Consider the following 20,820-nt stretch of genomic DNA (forward strand, 5'->3'; position numbering starts at 1 on the left):
CGTGTGGATAAATTTTAAAAACATTTTTTTCTGTAAGTTTTTATACAAATTTTAATACAACTTTGTATACACCATTTCTTATAAAATTTTATTGCGTCTGTGTGGTGCACTGATAATAAATAAAACTCCCACTTTTGACTGCATATTTTACAAGTCATTATTTAATATCACGTATAAGTAAAATATACTTATTCATGTCTTAGGTCAATATTTAGAACACTTGCTTTAAACACATGTTAAAAAAAAGTTAAATTTCTCACTGTATATATAGTTTTTAATTTGTTTAAACGTGATTTTTCATATCTATTTACTTATAAAATAATCATCAAGGAAATGTTTGTACAAATATTGATGATATTATTAGATGAAGATGAATGAAAATAAGTTACTTTTTTAATTCAAGGACATTTTCGTTCTACTTGGCTTTTCCCGCTTTCTTCATATTCTTGACTTGAAATCCACATTTGTTGGAAAGTACCTATCGATGCCAAAATGGACCCACCAATCCATGCTCCAAATCGTCGTTCAGCACATCCGTTTACGCTAATTAATTTCAATCTCATGCTAGATGGTATTCTCATAGAGAGATCTCTATTTAAACGCTCTGGGAAACCCTAAGTAATATAATAAACAGACAACGATATAAATGGATTGTTTTAGTAAATATGCACATCTCTATAATGTTCTGGCTATACCTGAATAAACGAATTACCACCAGTAACAACAACACTTCCATAAAGAGCTGGTCTTACATCAACATCACACATGCCTACACTAGTTGTTACAATGTGACCTACTCCCAACATAGTATTACCAACCATTCCACCACGCATTTGTACCATACTAGGATCAAAAAGTGCTTCTGGTATTCGAAATCTTTCACTTCCAAAGTCCTTGAAATATTATTAATATTTGTCAAACATTGATATTCTAAAAATAATACATATTAGATATCCTACTGTTAAATACCTGATGATATCCAGTGGGAAACTCATATTGTACTGCAGGAATTGTGGAAACTATTTTTTCATCGTACGGAGTTTCAGATACTTGTAACACTGTAGCTTGAAAATCCTGAATAAGTTTCTTTACCATATAATTATGCCAGGATTTAGTAACTTCAGGTAAACCTTTCTTTTTCACCCATCGTGGTTTATCATGATCTTTAACAACTTCTTTACTACCCACCATATAAGAAGGAGATAGATCAATGTCATTGTCCTATTATTATTTAAAGAATATAATTATTTATTTTCTTTATACTACAAAACAATGTTACTAATTATATTTATACCTGAAGAAATTGTCTACATTGCATGCTTATATAATCTCCTCCAAGTGGAGATTTAACTATTGCTTGTGTTAATACAAAACCATCTTGAACAGGCACAGCAGATGTATGTGTTGCTCCACTATCTACAACAATACCAGTTGCTCTACCATTTGCAAATGCAGCAAGAACTGCATTTTTAACAAGAAAATAAGCTGGTACATTATATTTCTCAAACATTAATTCAGTTAGTTTTTCTCTTTTACTGCGTACGTTCCATGGTGATTCAGAAAACAAAACTGGATGATATTCTGCATCTGACTGAATTACTTTAGAATAAGTGTAATCTAAAACCTATTAAAAGACACCTAAATGTATTTTATATATATGAAATTAAAAACTCCTAAAGCCTATTTATAGACTTCAGGATATTATTATATTTTTATGTTACCTTTTCAAAATGATCCCAATCTTCAATCATACCATCTTTCATGTAACTTACAACTTCCATATTCTTTCGTGGAACATGAAGTATAGTAGTATCAATGTAATATTTGGTCCCAGACTGTGTAATGTTATTATCTGGTTTTTTATCATCAATGTCCATGGGTTCTGTTTTTGTTGCTGTACAATTGCCATCTTCTCCTATACCAACAACTGCTGGAATTTCAGCTTTTGGAGTATCTTCCTGAGCATAACCAACTCTTAAAGAATGATGACCTAAGTCAAATACCAAAGCTCCAATTTCATCTCCTCCATAAAGCATGCCACCTGACATTTTGTTGGTTTGAAAAATACCTATGACAACAACAAAAATTCTTGTATAAACATTCCTTCTTTCATAATAATGAATACAATCTCCTAATTATTGTTTGCATTAACAACAAAAAGTAACAAAGAAACCAATTTCTGTCATAAAAACAATGCAAATATTAGATTTACTACAACAAGCCGGAACGGTTAATAATATCGAATTAATACGTTATAAGTATGTCTCTATTTTGATTATACAACTCACCGTAACTGCTCTACAAAAATAACTCAATGAAATGGCAAAAATATATGTACTTGACGACTACATGAACGTTTATTTATGTATTTTTTTTAATGCAACAGAAACATAACCTCAACTTAGAAAGACGCTTAGTGCCGCCACCATGAACGTAGCTATTTTGAGATTAGTAGTCTACTCCATCGAATTACGAAATTTCTACTTCCATTATTGCGTATAATTTCTTATCAACATAAGTGTCATATGTTGAAAACTGTGAATTGATTACAAGTTGTTCCATTAACCTGTTTATACTCACCGTTATGTTTAAGGAATGTAACATTTGTTGCATTTCACATACCTAATAATAAGCTTAAATAATGAAAAATTTATGTTTGTAATTTGAGAAATAGATGCAGAAAATGAATTTTAATATCACATATGATCTGTATGTATAAAAACACACTTTCAAATTTTTTTAAATGTGTTCCTTATATATGAGTATAAATATATTAATATAAAAATCAATTATATACGTACGTTAACATTGTTTCATCGATAGCTATATTTTTATATGTATATATCTATGCGGAAATATCTACACTAATTCCTTGTTTAAAGGTTGAAAATCGGAACCGATAAGTTTCTTTAATTGAGGATTGGTAGAGATTTTTTTCGTAAATGGTCCAAGTTGAACGAGCTGTTTGAAGAGGAGATTAGGATACAACATAAAAAATGAGCGAGGTAAAAATCTTTATGAGAGAGTAATATTAATCTTTAATTAGTATAAATAGGACCTTATTTGGATTATTTTTAATTATGATTTATCTGAATCATTTTTGACAAATTTTGAACTAGGTGTAATTATAAGTAGTTCGAATATATACTGTCACCAGTATACGTGATATCGTTTTGAGATTCGGCCAGGGGATTTTTATTCCATAGTTACCGATTGCTTGAGTCTACAGGTCGCACTTACCTAAGAAAGATAAACAGTGATAAGAATAATTCACTGTCTTGAATTTCATATTAAAATTCTATCCTTAAGGAAGGAATTACTGCACCGGTGTAAACGTTCAGCTGTTAAACTCAAATATCAAATAACAATAAGAATTGCTTCAACAATTTGAAAAAATGATATTTTCAAATAATTTGTTATCAGATAAAGGCTGTTATGTGAATTCGCTTCTCTTAGAAGTAATGCAATATGTAGCCGACACGAACGTTTAAAGTAAGGTCTCTGACTTTAGTTTAAACCACCTGTTAATTCTGTGAGTTCTCGCTGACAGCGTTGCGATCGTGATATTCTACAAAATGGCGGCGTAAGTCAGATCGTTGAACGACTCTAGACAATGCGGAGGTGTATAGCCATCCTTTAGCAATGTTCTATCGTCGGGTTCGCGACAGTGTTGTGCGAGAATGAGGTTTACGAATGCAAAACTCAATTTGTCGTTTAACGGGCGACGGTGAGCCAAAGGAATTGGCATGTGTTCGTTCGATAGGACATTGTATGCTCGTGCAGCAATTGCGTGAAGAAATTACGGTGGGTTCTTGTACGCGTCGGAGTCTGTGACACCCGCTGGCCCAATGGAGCCGCGTACTCTCGCTGTCCCGTTGGCTTTGTTGACATTCGTCGTACTGGGTAAGTCCGATATATTTTTACCGTAAAAACACATTATCTGACGTTATTTTCGCTGAACGGAACGTACTTCGATGGAAATTCTATGAAAATGTTTTGTATTAGTAGGAAATGACTTGAATTACAGGGGATATATGTATGTGTATTGTGAAAACGTCTTCTCGTGAACTATACAGACGTTAATGTAATACTATTTTGTTACGTGCTGTCTAATGTTTTATCGATGAACATGAAAAACAAGAAAACATCGTTACGTATCGCTTCACAGTTACCACTGTTTGTATCTCGTCTCATCGTAGTAGTAGGCAAATATTTACGGGACTGTTCTGCGATTTTCTGTTTGCTAATCTCTTAACGCTGGAGATTACGCCATGAAAAACGTTCTCGAATCTGTCTTCAAAGATTCTAACCGGCGACCGCAAAATACCAATTGATTTTTCTATGAAAAGCCACGCGCGCAAGTTGTCAAAATTCGTTTAGGATTCTCGTAACGATTAAAAGTTGCAAGCCACATAATACGAATGTCGAATAATCGTAGAACAAAAACCATTTCTGTATTCATTATGTACAGTATGCTTTTATAAGGTTCTATTATTATACAAGTAGTTGTTTTATTACATCGTTTACCACCGTATGACTTTGAATTAAATAACGACCCATTTAACGATCAGGACTTTGTATACCGAACGAGACAAACGAAAACAACTTACGAACAAAGAATTGCATATAAACTTGAATAAATCGTGAAATCAAAAGTTATAGAAAAATAATGTGCAAAGCAATAGAATATTGTACAATAAAATTGGGACATTATTAAACACAATTTTAAGCATACAAATAATGTGTAGTACATTTATCACAAAGAAATTAGCGATTTAAATAATTCTCGAGGATTAAGTTGAGAAACACTGCACTTCGGGTAGCTATTATTGATGCAGAGAAGGTTATCTCGTATAAGGGGGTGATACGGGGTGTATTTCCGATTGCAACGATCTGGATGTGTAAATGCATCCCTTGGTAATACTGTCGCAATAACGAGGGCAGTACAATTCCCTTGATAAGACTAACAACGAATTGAGAGAGGTTCAAGGCAGGGCTAAGGACCATTGTTCTAGTCCGTAATGCAGTGTACATACATAGATATAAAAGTTTCTGCCGTCTATATTACAAATTCAGGGGTTATGCCGCTAGAAACATTTGCGTTAAACACTATAGTAAAGTATTTCAACAATGCGGCAAGCCTCTCCTTGTGATTTTATCGTGATAGAAAACGCATCTACTAAACATTCAGCGTCGTTACGTCAATCTACTAGCACGACAACCTATGTTACGAATTAAAGAAAATTCTCTTCGTTTTTTGAACTTGATCATTTTAATAGAATCTTAATAATAAAACAGTGGTTGTAGAAATTGATGATATTTATGATATACTTTCCACATGCATCGTCCCCCTCATTATCCTTTTTATTTGCTTTCCGTTAGTACATGTACGTTCGTCTAGTTAGATATAAAGATCCATTTCCGGCTCATCATGGTGGTGAAGCGTTGAAACAATAAAAGGGGTCTCAAAAGGGTGCGTTCCTCAAATAAACCAGTTAGCTTTGTCTGGGATATGGTTCTACCGACATACAGCAAACTGCAGAACAATTATGGACCCAAACAAACAGAACATGATAAGTTCAACACCAACGTTAGCTCCCGACTTCAGTTCATCGATCCTTCGGTGAACATACAGAGAAGATCGTTTTAATCGAGACAAACTTCATATTAATTTATGAATTTGGAAAAATGGAAACAGATTTATCGTGTACTGTGTTACCGTTACGTGAAGTGTGTACGTATAAGGGCTCGTAAGTGAAGTAGATTCGGCACATGAAGATCGAACGCGAGCACTGGTAGCCTAAATACGGAACGGTCGTGCATACTGCCATGTCCAAATGTGTTCCATGTAAAGTGGTATTTACAAACGTGTGTACTCTGCGACCGATGTCGTAACAACACCTTAATGGTCAGCGCCCACGCGGTGTATGCGCGTGCATATTGATGTATAAGGTGATTTACTTAAGACAGTCTCTGTATCTCAACAAACATTTATCGATTAATTTTGTTTCAACACTAGTACTTTTTAATGCGATCAGGTGTTTCTCATTATGCAGGTTAGTTCTTAATTTACTAAAAATATTCTTAGAAAATGTGCCCGATTCTAGATATTAAGCAGGTAGATACATAAATTTCGTTCAAGAAAAAAGAGAAAATTTTAAGGAACACCAGTAAACAATTTTATACTTAACTTTTTGGCGAAAGAGAGGAATACGTCTCAGATGTGTACTTATTAAAGTTTTCCTAGTTTAATCGCATTGCCCTTTCTTCATAGAAAAGAATTACGTTCATTTGAAGTTGCATCACGGGCGTAATTCTATTACTGTGATACCCTATCGCATGTGTTATCTTTTCAAGGTACTGCATCGTTTTTCCGATTCTCGTCCTTCTCTGATGTTTCGCGAAACAACGTACCTTCTAGAACGGAAGTAGTATCAGTCACGTTATAAAGAAGATAAGGGAGAGAAAGATGGATGAAACCCGGTTCGAGGAATTCATTTATCGATCGCAAAAGTCAGGCCTAGATTTCCGTGGCTTTCTGTATATCAGTCCTGGCGCTCCCTGCGACCCCAACTGTCGCAAACGATTAATTGATTTTCTTGGAGAAGGGATCGTAATATCTTTCACCCTCGTCGCCGGTTTATTAGCATTTATTTGACACCCCGTAGATTTGTCATACCACGGTGTATACGTACCTTGCCTTCCTTCACGGTCTGTTCGTCACATGTCGAGTACTTTTACCGCGTTTTTCAACATTCTCCCTCCTTCCCTTTCCGACTTCCACGGGCATGCAAACTCGCCCCGCGAATTAATCCATATCGCAAAAAAATTCAAAAGATTCATTGTTGCAAGAAAATATTGCTACGAAGAGTAATGAATATGCTCTAGTTTTACGTTCGAGACAGGAAGAGAAAAACAAAATAACGTTGACTGCTCTGTCGGTAACGTGGTTTTATATTCTTTTGCCGAGCATTTTGTAAAAAAGGTACAGATACCGATAAAAGGAGAAAGTATCATTACTTTCTAAGCATTTTTACTTAAGCATAAATCGTTCTACGAGCCACGAGGAAATGCTTCGCATCGTGAAATGATTCTCGCATCGATCGTGTGAACCTTATCTACAGGAAATTATCCGATACATTTAGCTCGTCCGAGATAGCAACTTCAAGACTTGCTGTAAGTTTGTACATGATACTTTCGTTCCCCCCTCCTTCTCTCTCTTCCGCTCCCGTTATGCTACTAAACAAGACGTATAAACCGATGTCTGATAAACACCCCGTGTACAGGGTGTCAAATAATTCGTAGTATAATTCAAAAGGGGTTGATGCTTTATCTAAAAATAAGTAAACAATGCGAAACAAACTTTTTCTTTGCGAAATTTCGTTCTTAAAATTATATAATAAAATTTTATTCTTCACTTTCAACTTATTATGGATCGAGAAATCATTCTTTTTTTAATTGTACCATGAATTACTGGACGCCCTGTATATAATAAGGTACAGTGGTTGTTCCTGCGACAGATTTACCTCGCGCGTATGTACACTGCAATGGTTCTCTTCTTGATCTATTTCGGTATGCCGTGCGGTAGGTTGTCGCCCGCACTCATAAATCAAATAGTCAGACGGCGAACGGTTTATTTTCCTTGAGAATGCAGCGTCGTGGCGCTATCGGGCGCCAAATTTCGCACGTTCCTTTTCCCTTTTCTTTTTTTTTTTTATTTATCGACGTCTAGTTTCGCTCTACTGGAAACAGCCGGGAGAACGAGCTAGAACTAATCCATAACGATTTCTAGGGGTTAAAATTCGAGAATCGAAAGGACGAAACGAATTTATCGATACATTTTTGTTCGATTGCGTGAAACTGGCTGCATTTCAAGTGGCGCTAAAAATTCGAACGGTCGTTCGAAACGCGATACCTAAAAACGAGAAACTCGGTTTGAAGAGCGAAAGAAATAATGTTCTTCGACGAGAATTACTTCTCTATGTCGATCGTTGAAGACGTGTTCGCGCTCCTTTGCGAAGGTTGCACGGAAAGGTGACAGACCACCGTGAGCGTGAAACTGTAACCCAATAACCGTAGGCAGTGTTTCTCAATTTTCTGGAAGTGTCGATTGAATTAGTCGATTCGCTGCCGATTGACACCAATTATCGATCGCTCGCTTTTTTTATTGCCCGCCAAAATAAGATACGTTGTTTTATTCTTGATCGACGTTTTTCAACGTTCCTACCATTAAAATTTATGTTAGTTATTACTACATTTGATATACCTTTATCAGTATGTGTTTTTCATATCTTTTTTTTTCAGATTACGTTTTTATTTATTGAGTTCTTTAGTACTTTTGTAACGGATTTTTATAGAAAGTCGGATTCAGAAAGCAAGGTATTTCTATCGGAAAATTGTTAGTTCGAGAAGAAATTCATAATTATCTGTGCGTAATGCCGTATCTCTTTCATAGAGAGCCTTAAGAATTTCATGAGTAAGAATTTAATGAGCTGAATGGAATTTCTTCAGTTAAGTCAATCTTACGAGTCTGATATACGAATATAATAGTTGTACTAGGAAAATAATAATCCTTATTTTTAAATAATTAAATATAGTACCCATATGTGTATGCATTTGATGGTAAGAACATACTTCGAATATAAAATAAATGTTCCAGAATGAATTGAAAATAAATATTTATGTTTCTTTTTTATTATTAAAGATATCGATAATAAGAAATATCTGAAGTATGGAATTTCTACGATTTATGGTATTGTTCATGAAAATAAAATTCCTTGTTCGTTTCTGTTCGTTCGGCAAAAGGAATATTTTATGGCGTATGAATTGTGTGGAATTTAAACGAAAGAGCTTACGTTCTCTAGAAATCATTCAGATCGTGTCTCATAAAATTGTTCTGTCGAGATTCTCTTATTCCTTTGTTCCCGCAAAGGGCTATTCAGAAACGATGTTGAATCGTCCTGCATCACGGTTGTGTATGTATGTACGTGGTATCGGACGATCGCAAAGCCCCAAGAAAGAACGAAAAGAAAGGACGGAAAAGAGAATTTAGGCACTCGGCTCGGGTGTCTCGCCAAAGGGCCAAAGGGTGTTTCTGTAGGGTTGCCGACCCTTTATCCTCTCTCCTTTTCCTAACTACTATGCGCTTCATCTTCTTCCCTTTCCTAGGTAAACCTTCACCAATTTTCAACATCTACCATTGTATACTTACGCCTACGCATATGTTAAGCAACTTGTGAAGTGCATTTGAAATTTGATAGTACTGTAAATCTTATCAAGTTTATCTTTATAAAAGGTAGCAAGCTAGACCACTACTAAAATATGTTATTTCATACAGTTCTTTTTATTGGGCGCTTTAGTATACAAATATAATTACAAGCTTGTGTTAGCTGCTTAAAAAAATTAATTTATTTCTTTTACTTATGAAAAAATTTTAATTCACTTTGTTCTTGGCAGCTGGCGCAGGTGGTTTGTATTTTAACATTGAGCCACAAGATGCAGTGGTCGAGCAAGGAGGTCCAGCTAGATTAGATTGTGAAGCAAAAAGTATTTTTGGAGAGCCAACTATACAGTGGCGAACTGATGATGGTCAACCAATTAATTTTATTGGGGACAGTTATCGGTAAGAGTATTAAGTTTTAAAATGATACGAAGCCAGTGGAAAATTCTTCTTCCATATTCTTCTTTGTTTGTAGATCTCAGCTAGCAAATGGGTCTTTGTATGTAAATAGCGTTTACGGCAGTAGTCCAGAATTGACTGGAAGCTATCAGTGTTTAGCTTCAGTAGATAAAGTTGGAGCTATTGTCTCTCGAACAGCTACAATTAAACTTGCAAGTTGGTATTTAGTACTAGTGCTTAGTCTTTTCTAAAAATTATAATATAACATATAAAAAAAATGTTTAGAAACTAGAATTATACAAATAGTTCCATTTTAAAGGTTTGCCAGGATTTGAAAAGGAACCTCAAGATACAATGGTTTATCCAGGTCAAATTGCATATTTAAGTTGTACACTACCTTCATCCTCCAGTTCATTGAGTATACAGTGGTTAAAAGATGAACACCCATTAGTGTTTGATGGTAGCCGAATGACAGTTTTGCCATCAGGTACATATTGTCTATGTTAATGCCACAAAAGCAAAAATTCAATTATACATATCAACCGGAAAGACACACTGATTCTCTTCTATGTTGAATAGGTGCATTGGAGATTGATGAAGTTAACATACAAGATATTGGATCATACAGATGTAATGCTAGTAGTTATGGACAATATAGACTCAGTAATAAAGCACAATTAGGATTATTGACAAGCGATATTGGTTAATATAATTCTTAAAAAATATTAATGTACATGTAGTGTACAAAGTTTGTAAAAAAGAAAATCTTAATCTCTTAATTTTATACCATAGATCAAGAAAGTACGCCGCCAGTCTTCATTGCTAAACCATTGCAACAAGTGGTTATTCAAGGATCAACAGTAACTCTTGAATGTGCTGCAAATGGCTATCCAAAGCCAAGTATACTTTGGCTGAAAGATGGTGTTGCTATTGATTTAGCATCTTTTGATTCTAGGTGTGCAATTAGAATTTATATATGTAACAAGAAAATTAGTACAATTAAAATGCACAAAGTTGAAGGAAAAGTTAAATCTGTAACATCTTATGTTTTAATGTCTAGGTACCATAAAGTTGCTGCATCCAGTCTTGCAATTAGTAATATACGAGAAATTGATGATGGTTCTTACCAGTGTCGTGCAGAAAACGAAGTTGAAACATTAGATGCAGCTGCTGATTTAATTGTACAAGGTATTTGTTTTTAACATTGATTATATATCATACATAATGATTATTTTATTCTCTTATATTTTTTATCTTCAAATGTTAACTTTTGTTATTTTTTGTTTCATCTTCAGTTCCACCAAGATTTATAAAAATGCCAGAAGATAAGGTAGCTAGTGAGCATCAAGATTTAGAATTTGAATGTGAAATATATGGAAAGCCAGAGCCAAAAATTACATGGCTTAAAAATGGAGAACGTATTACTTTTAGTGAATACTGGCAAATCATTAATGGGTAAGTTTTTAATACATAATTTGTTATAATAAATAAAAAAATTGAACAATTTCATGAGGTGAATTTGTCTTACGCAATTACTTCCAGTAGTTACCTTAGAATTAACGGCCTACTAGCTATAGATGCTGGAATTTTTCAATGTATCGGAACAAATTCTGCTGGGAGTGTACAAGCTGCAGCACGTCTAACAATTAATCAACCTAGTGAGTATTCATTTCATAGTTAAAGTTGTGTACATAAAACTCCTAATGTACATAAAACTCCTAGAGATTTGAATTTTATATAGTAACAATTTTTTCTATACATATTTATTAGTTTGCTAATTTACCATTATTTTATTTAGTTTAATATTAATTATATACTATTTTTTATTTTTGTTTCTGTTAGAAATTTTAATTTTACTTTTATTTTTTTCCATTTGTGTTTCCTCCTTGTTAACTGTGTTGCATGCTAACAAATATATCCAGGAAAAGCAAATTCCCATAGGATAACTACTCCAAAGACAACCCCTAAAAAAAAGTTATTGTTGCATCGTCAATTGTACAATAAAACATGGCAACATCCAAGCACCCTCTTAGGTCACACGTTATCTGCGTTCACGCCCAATCCACCACTTTCCATTAGTCCTTCTGATGATCCTGCAGATCTTCCTGGATCTGTTAGATTTCCCAATTCCCTTTACGATCCGAAATCCCATTTTGTAGATGATACAGACAGTCTGGAGCCAATAGAAGGAAGCGTCCCATCAGCTCCATGGGGTCTTAGTCTCGTCATTGTCACCGCCAGATTCGTAACATTACGGTGGCAAGAACCAGAAAATACAAATGGAGATATTCTAAATTATTATATTTATTACAAACAAGAAGGTGCTCAAAGGTGATGATACGTCCTTTGATTAATATGCTCGTAAATTATTCTTAATTGTATTTCGTGTACAATAATAAAATCTTACAGAGAAAGAGTACACATACAACAAAAATTAGAAGCAATGATACCGGGTTTACAACCAAGTATGACGTATCAGTTTCGAGTGGTTGCTTTAAATGCGAGAGGTCCTGGAATGTCTAGCGAAATATTACAAGTTACTACACTTACAGAGGTCTGTTCAAAATTTAAAAATGTTTAATAAATGGTCAATTAAGTTCCTTCATAATTGAGATATTATTATAATTTAATTTATCATAACAGGCAAATGTTCCTGGACCTCCACTGAATTTAGAAGGACATGCTACAAGCAGTGTGAGCATTACTTTATCTTGGGAGAAACCACAAGTTGTTAATGGCAAAATTTCTAAATTCATAATTACATTTGTAGAGGTACACAAATTTTGATATTTAACTATTAGTAATTACGTTATGAAAGAAATAGAGGGTTTTCAAAAATAAGTATGTGGTATTTTATTTAAAGGGTGACAATGAGGAAATAACGCGTGAAACCACTAGTACCATGCACGAATTGGTAGATCTCGTGCCTTATACAGAATACAGTATTAGAGTCCAAGCTGTAAACGAGAACGGTCCTGGTGCGTTTAGTAGAGATATCATAGTGCGGACTTATAGTGCACAACCTACTCAACCACCACACAACGTTACAGTAGAACCAGCTAGTCCTACAGTGCGTATTGTATTTAGAATTTCGTAACGTTAAGGTAAAAATGTTCAATATTGCCAAATATTGATTTATTTTTAATAGAGTATTATCATAAGATGGGAACCACCACTTGAAGGTCAAAATGGAATTATCACCGGTTATAAAATCCGTTATCGCCGACACGATCGAGGTTCACAGCCGGTCACTATAACGACTGAAGGAAATCAACGCTCAAGAGTGCTTACAGGACTTGAGAAGCATGTTATCTATCAAGTTCGTATATGTGCCTTAAATGTGAACGGAACGGGACCTTGGACAGAATGGATACAGATAGAAACATATGAAACTGAGTCAGATGAAAAAAGAGTGCCAAATACACCCAGCAATTTAAGAAGTTAGTCTGCTTTTTAATTTGACAAGTAATCTACAAAAATCGTTGTTAATGCATCAATAACATTAAACACATTTTGCACACGTACATTGTAGCAAAAGTGATGTCAGATTATATCCAAGTGTTTTGGAATCCACCAAAGGATCAAAGTATCAAAGTAAAGCGATATAAACTTGGGTGGGGAAAGGGTGTCCCTGATGTTGAAATACGACTTATAGATGGAAAAGAACGTTCTTTCACTATAGATCAATTAGGTAAACATCTAAATTATGTAGTTTATTATTTCATACAGTAAATATGGAATTAATTGTGTAAAGAATTTAATGTTTCTCTCTTTTGTGTATTAACTTCAGAACCAATTTCGGAGTATGTAATATCCTTAAGAGCAACAAATGATGCCGGTGACGGTCAACCGGCGTATGCAAATGTTAGAACAACTGAACGTTCTGTGTCTGAATCTTCTGTGCCCTTGATACCACCGGTTGGTCTTAAAGCAGCTGTTCTCTCGGATACTACAGTAGTACTGTATTGGACTGATACGACATTACCAAAAACTCAAGTACGTTGGTAGAATGCATGTTAGTTTTACGGGTAATGTGTTAAAAATTAATAAATTTGATCGTTGAACAATAATTTCACAGTTTGTAACGGATAATCGATATTATGTCGTGCGTTACACGCATCATCATAGCAGCAGTCCTCGTTATAAATATCATAATGCCACCGATCTTAATTGCATGATACATGATTTAAAACCGAACACGCTGTATGAATTTGCAGTCAAACTTGTTAAGGTATTTATAATTTACCGTATATGGTGGTTCTCGTTAATATGTGAGGTCAGTTAATGTATATTTTCAGGGGAAGCGAGAATCACCATGGAGTATGGTTGTTTCGAATCAAACTCAGGAAGCTGCACCGAGTTCTGCGCCAAGGGATTTGATTATACAAAGTATTGAAGACCATCCAATATCCGTTTTATTACGATGGCAACCCCCTAAGCAGCCTAATGGACCAATTACAGGTATTCATTAACACTTAAAAAAAAAGGGGGTTAAGTTTATAATTAAAATTATATGAACTTCTTTCAGGATATATTATTTTTTATTCTACTGATAATACAAAATGGGATCGTGACTGGTTAATCGAAGCTGTTCTTGGCAATAAAACTGAATTTGTTGTCTCAAGCCTTAAACCAAGTACAACTTATTATTTCAAGATTCAAGCACGGAATTCAAAAGGATATGGTCCCTTTTCTACAACTGTTCCATTCAAAACATCTCAAAGTAAATATCTCACTTTTATGTGTAACAATAGATGCACGTATTCAATGATTTATTGGTTTCAACAGAGTTTGTTTAGTATTGTGTAAAGTGTTATCATCTATAGTAACTACAATTTCTGTTTATCGCTCCATATCGTATGTACAATATCGGTGTGTTAATTATTGTGTTCAATTTTTTATTTCTATGCTAGGCAATGGCATGGATGTCTATGATGAATTGCATGGTCGAGGTAAGATATTATTCTCTTTTAGATTATTGTTCATCATGCTAGTATTGCACGTATTTTAGAGTAGTGAATGTTAAAGTAATGTGAATATTCAACTTAAATATGTGTAATTTGATATATAAAATATATTACAATTAATCTATTATGATATAAATTTTTATAATTTTATAAGGACACAGAAATAGCCATTAAACAATTAATTTAATTTATAGATGGGCGAGGACTCTCAAATATACTGATATACATTATTGTGGGCTGTTCTATTGTTCTCATCACTGGTGTAGCAGTTGTAGTGGTAGTGATGTGCTGTAAACGCAATCCGGATACGCCTGATCGGAAAAAGGGGTATGTTTTGTAATATATATGTGTATAATTTTCATCGTTTTATAGAACATTGGTTTTATATATTATTACAATTGAAACGGTTTAGTTACATGAAAGATGTGAATCAAAAGACAAACATCAAACCACCAGACTTGTGGATTCATCATGATCAGATGGAGCTTAAAGCTCTTGAAAAATCTTCAATAAATGGAGAGGCGTCTACAAGTGGTGTAGCCAGTAATACACTTCCAAGACCAAGTAATCAGGATTATAATCAAGAGAATGTGCACGGAAATTCTAGTTCACTGGACAAGCGTACTTACGTGCCAAGTTACATGGGTAAGTTTAATGTCTCTTTTATAAGAAAATATCTTCACATATCAAACACAGCTGCACAATATTTTGTTTGCCTAATTAAATTTCTCACAATGTAGTTTTTCATGATTGCTTCTAACATAATTAAATACACACTTTTAATGATTTTCTATTTATTATTAATACCTAAGTTAATGTTTGCCTTCTTGAAAGAAAAATTTTATTTTGTTTCTTGTTTTCCTGATTTTCGTGTTCGGTTTTTGTTCGTTCATTCAATATTAGGTAACACTGATGAGAAGTGCTCAACCCTGAGCAGGCAGCATAGTCGAGGAAGCCACAAACCTAAACTCATTACACTTCCTGTTGACAGTGCGTCTTTACATCAACGTAAGTAATAGTAAACACGTCAATTAAATGACACGAGAAGCCTAATCCCTTGTATTTGTAGCGATTTCAATTGTGCTATGATAAGTTAATAAATCATTTTATACCATACATTATGAATTATTGAACAAAAATGTTTAAGCTGTGTGACAAAATTCTTGACCTGTTACAGCTATAGCGACTGCCACACCCATTGTGAATACAAGTATGTCGCAGCCAACGATTCATACTTCCTGTAGTGACACGCCATCCGTGAGACAGAACTATCCTCGAACAGTGGCACAGTATAGCTTAAGTCGAGCGCATATTACGTTAGAGCCGACACCTGAATCGAGTCCAGATTCCTGCAACATTTCAAGCTCTTACGAGCCGTTGCAAAACCAAGTAAGATTTATACAGGAACACTGATATTTCCTTTCCATACAGAACCAGTTTTTATAACAGTAATTTTCGTTTAAAGCAATTATCATACGGCGGAAGCGGCCAGTCGTATACCGGAAGCACTCAATACGCACCGGGTCATTATGGTAACAGCAATCAACCATCAAGTAGCAGCGGAGGTACTGACAGTAGTGGCAGTAGTAAAAGAATGCAGGGTCATCCTTTGAAAAGTTTTAGCGTGCCAGCACCACCGCCCCAATCCGCGCCCTCGACACCGGCTCAGCAAAAACACGGTGGTTAGTTTTATTTTAATTATTTGTATCTCAGTATTATTGTTATCATACATATATTGCGATGTCTTTTCTATACACAGTTTCTCAAGTTACTGTAAGACCTACAATGTCTGGTAGCCCGTATAAGAAGCCACAAAGTTCTACGCAATTAGCAAAGAATCGATTAGCTTCGGTTTCAAATCCGGTGCACACTTCGGAAGAAGTTGAACGGTTAAAGGTAATGGACACTTTATTAAAACTTTGTACTTGAAAATGTAAAACGGGGAAGAATATCTGTTTGTCCCGTATTACAAAAGCAGCTGTTCAAACGAATTCAATATTATTATACAAATTGATGTTAGTTTTTTACTGGTTGTTCGTGCGAGGTAAAGCACTTCATTAATTTCGTCGTTTTTTATAGCCTTCTTACAGTACAGAAGAACTAAATCAAGAAATGGCTAATTTAGAGGGTCTTATGAAAGATCTGAATGCCATAACAGCGTCTGAGTTTGAGTGCTAGAAGAGGTTCCTAAACCTTGTGCCATCTCAGTTCAATAGACTGCAATGATACATTCTCAATGTTAGTACCTGAGAGATAGGTGTGACGATCACGTTACAAGATGAAACTCTTTGCGGAGATCATATTTCGGCGCACGGAAATACAACGCAATTGGCAGCGGATATTCGATGGGCCGATGAACGGCATCAGTATCGAACTTCTTAAATAGTTCGCCTGAAAATTATCATCCCAGTGTTATTGGACTAGAATGAGTGTTTCCTAGTCAATTTGCTTTTTCCTCCGGTACTAACGTTGTTTTTTACGACGTAACGCAAAGTATACTTGCCAATATAATTTGACACTGCCACATTCTTATAGTGAACTTGCATTTTGCAAGATCGTGAGCGGTACGATTTGAAAGTGTTGATGCAAGAATTGGACGTTTTATTACGAGCGTTTGATGGTGTATTTTTCTGCGTAATTGCACACGATGTGTGCAAGTTAATTAAGATGGAAGGAGATTGATAAGTTTGAATCTTATCTGGGATCCTTTCCGGCAAATTAGAATACGTTACATTAATAACTCAATGGATTCGTAGCAAAGAGAAACGGTTTTAACGTATCTCAAATCTTATACATATTAAAATTATTGGTAACCGTAAGAAGGATTGCCTTTTATGTGCTTCGATAAAAATGACGATCTTGCCTAACTAAAAACAATTCGTACTATATCCAAAGACTCACGTGTTCTGTGCCATGATTCTGTAATCTATACTCGTAAGAGTACATTTTCTATATCGATACTGTCGACTGCCATACTTACGCTTAGGATGGCAGGATCACGTGAGTCTCTTAATCGAACAATTTATGGTTCAATGTGTATGGAGGAAGGTAGAAATATTCTTTCTACTTATTTTATCCGTCAGAAGTTTTTTTTTTAAGAATTTTGGTAATAGGTTTTGTATGGTACAGTACTTTCAGGCTAGTTAATTTAGTATTAATCAATTAAGGGCAACAGATCATTAAGGGGTTTTATCGAGAACAACTGGTCATTTGTAAATTCCACTGAAAGAGTTGCCTGTGATTCTATGAATTTTATTTAACAGGCTGAGATTTCCACACTGCCAAGACATTAATATTTTTGGAACACTGTGTAACGGCTTTAAAACGTTTGTATTAAGTTGCCCTATACTCAGTGGCTTCGGCAGCTTGCTAAAGAATTCCGTTTATTTACTGGAGAATATACGCGTATACTCTTAAACCAACAATGTAGTATTACGATCTCATCGAGAAATATTATTTTAGAATTAAATGTGAACATCGAGTATGGGTATTACGATAAGCTGTACAGCATTACGAAAAAAAAGTCGTGATTCGATCTTTGCAGAGAACACGATAGTAATTTTCGCGTCGATGTATTTACCGTTTCAGTAGTTGATTTATCTTAACAATTACGTTCTAAACGTCTAGTTAAGGGTACGTGCGTAACGGTCTAATTAATAGAATAAATTAAATTCAAGAGTCGTCTTTACGAAATATTTTTTAACATATATTTACAAATTGTTGTTTGTAAGGTATATACGTTGTTTCGTTTGAAGACTCTCGAAAACAACTATCAGCGGCGACAGCTTGCAATTTACGTGCACGTATTTTGCAAGAAGCAACGGATCGAATTTTTCTATCACTCATGGGATTGATATGCATATTTACAGTGAATATTAAGTAACAGTTTTTTACCATATCGGTCGAGATATAGATATACTTCCTTCCATTACTGGGAATTTGCTACGTATAAATTTTGTACACGTTTTACTGCGATAACGGTCTCTTTAGTATTAATGAAAAGGAGACTTCAAAATGCAGGATAATGTAACAGTTAATGCGCAATATAATGAGAAATGCGACCAAGAGCTACGGCGCTTGTAGTATTCCCTACTATACCATCTCTTTAAGTACTTTCGTATTTTCCTAATGTTGAATGTACTGTACAAAAGTCCTCTAAGCGAAGGGCAACGAACCAACGAGAGTTCCCGTTGTGGCAAAAGTCTAATATGGATATAGTACAAAGCAATATGTGATACTCCTTCTGTAGGAATCGTTGACTGGATGCCCAGAGTATTGCATATTACTCGAGTATTGCTGCTACACGGGAAGTACCACCTATTTCGAGCAACATGAAGCGTACAAGTTCTTATTTCGTCGGCTTAGCTCGGTTAGGGTAACGCGAGTACTATTAAGAAGAACAATTCATATATTCGACCATACACGTGAATAACATTCATTCTCTGATTACGTTTTCTTTAAATACATGAATTTACAAACAAAGCGGCTATATGCTTAACGACTATACAAAAATATTCTAAGTACTCTTGAACACTTTTGTTCGCTTCAAAATTTGAAATATTTTATAAACTTTTATGATCGGCACTAATGGAAATGCGGGAGTACAAGTGAGCTATACCGATAAAAAAAGAACAGTTTGTACATCAGAATTGGGCAAATATTATTTGAGACGAATATAAGAAATAACTATTTAAAATAATATTTCATTCTTCGAAGTAATAGATATTTAAAATTATGGTATTGTTTACGTAATAAATAAATATTTATTCGCCGTATTTAGAAATTGACTTATTATTTGCAAATAGAAAGCTAATAACCTTTCAATGAAGTATTTTTTATTTACTTTTAGTCAAAAATGTGTTATAAAGTTTGTACGCAAATTAGTTTGATATCTTGTTTATCTGTGGTTTATATAAATCATTACTATATTGTATATTTGAAGTTATAGATACGTACGTATAATGGACGATGGGTATGCAAAATATTAATGAAATATATTTGTTGTGCTAATTTCTTTTTTTCCATTATAAGAAAGAGATTTGTTATTTCATATGTTAAAGGAGTTATTTTTCTGAATATTTTATTATTTCAAATATAAAATAATTATTTTCAAAATTATTTCATGAAATAAGATAACGTAAATATATTTAAAAAATCATATTATTAAAAATAGTATTTTAAATAAAGTTATTTCAAATGTGTCCAAGTCTGTTGTACATTAAATATGAATATATGTAATATATACATAAAATTTGTAACTATTGCGCTGTTCAAAGGGCGAGTAGCTCTTTGTAAGTAAAAGAAACGGACCTACGAGAGGGCCTGCGGAAATATTTTACCACAAAAGTATAGTAGGATAGTTATATATATATATATACATATATATATATATATATATATAGTATATACAATATTTATCTATATAATTATTATTTATTGATTTTTATGTACGCTGGGAATATTGAGGATAAATGAATGTTGCGAGTTGCTAGAGGCTGGTTGCTTTTTATCATTTCCATCAATATCATTGTAGTCACCTCCATAATCATTTACTATCATTGTCATCGTTATCGTTATAGCCATACTTATACCATTTTTCTCATTACCATTCTTGTACCATTTTCATAATCGCTATTCATTGTTCTTCTCTTTAATCAACGATTCGTGGATTTGCTAGGATTAATATCAAAGTTCGACGATAATCAAGACTAAAAAAGCTACAGGCCACTGATGTATGTAAATAGAACACCGCCACTCTATAAGATAATTCAGTATGTGTATTAATATATATATATATATATATATATATATATATATATATATATATATATATATATATGTACGTATATATATAATTACACATACATACAGCCATTATAAAATATAATTATTATATTTGTACGATACGTATAAGGCAGCCATCTCCAATGAAACATTCATAACAAGTGTGTGATAATATTTGTAAAACTTGATATCCAATAAACAATCTTATGTTCTTTACAAATCGTCGTTTCAGCTCTGTTTTTGTAATAAAAGAAAAAATGAGTTTACTCTACGTGTTTATAATCAAACGAATTTTGGGGGATAGAAAAGATGAACGGTTCTAGAAAATGTGAGACTTTGCTTGAAAATAAGTTAAATCTGTAATGTATATTTTTTTCATACGAAGTTTTTTTATTGAAAATATTGACTTTGAATATTTGACATTGGTGAGGGCGCCACAGTGGACGTGCT

The 20,820-nt window shown here is 34.1% G+C and overlaps 2 protein-coding genes across 5 annotated transcripts; one reads left to right on the forward strand and one right to left on the reverse strand.

The window, feature by feature from the left end:
• Positions 1-69: 69 nt before the first annotated feature.
• Positions 70-7,759, reverse strand: Bap55 (Brahma associated protein 55kD). Of its 4 annotated transcripts, XM_076326434.1 has the most exons (7): positions 7,527-7,759; positions 6,192-6,417; positions 1,722-2,068; positions 1,295-1,624; positions 970-1,221; positions 696-893; positions 70-614 (listed from the first exon to the last, which is right to left on the reverse strand). In XM_076326434.1, the coding sequence occupies exons 3-7, from the start codon at positions 2,046-2,048 to the stop codon at positions 399-401; spliced, it is 1,323 nt and encodes a 440-aa protein (XP_076182549.1). In that variant the 5' UTR covers positions 2,049-2,068; positions 6,192-6,417; positions 7,527-7,759; the 3' UTR covers positions 70-398. The 4 variants fall into 4 exon arrangements, with proteins under 4 accessions (XP_076182549.1, XP_076182550.1, XP_076182551.1 ...); XM_076326435.1 differs by lacking the exons at positions 6,192-6,417; positions 7,527-7,759 and adding an exon at positions 2,802-2,929; XM_076326436.1 differs by lacking the exons at positions 6,192-6,417; positions 7,527-7,759 and adding an exon at positions 2,581-2,669.
• Fra (neogenin protein frazzled) lies at positions 3,552-20,379 on the forward strand. Its single transcript, XM_076326425.1, is given in 28 exon segments — positions 3,552-3,831; positions 3,834-3,903; positions 9,457-9,622; positions 9,696-9,835; positions 9,939-10,106; positions 10,199-10,321; positions 10,412-10,574; positions 10,680-10,807; positions 10,915-11,074; positions 11,162-11,277; positions 11,542-11,950; positions 12,029-12,173; positions 12,263-12,391; positions 12,483-12,689; positions 12,768-13,059; positions 13,152-13,310; positions 13,410-13,615; positions 13,698-13,850; positions 13,918-14,080; positions 14,148-14,342; positions 14,533-14,571; positions 14,781-14,913; positions 14,999-15,231; positions 15,490-15,594; positions 15,764-15,975; positions 16,052-16,268; positions 16,346-16,482; positions 16,666-20,379. Coding segments are annotated over 28 exon segments (4,605 nt in total). The 5' UTR covers positions 3,552-3,693; the 3' UTR covers positions 16,765-20,379.
• Positions 20,380-20,820: the final 441 nt, after the last annotated feature.

This window comes from Ptiloglossa arizonensis, chromosome 14, assembly GCF_051014685.1.
Source record: "Ptiloglossa arizonensis isolate GNS036 chromosome 14, iyPtiAriz1_principal, whole genome shotgun sequence".
Taxonomy (NCBI): Eukaryota; Metazoa; Arthropoda; class Insecta; order Hymenoptera; family Colletidae; genus Ptiloglossa; species Ptiloglossa arizonensis.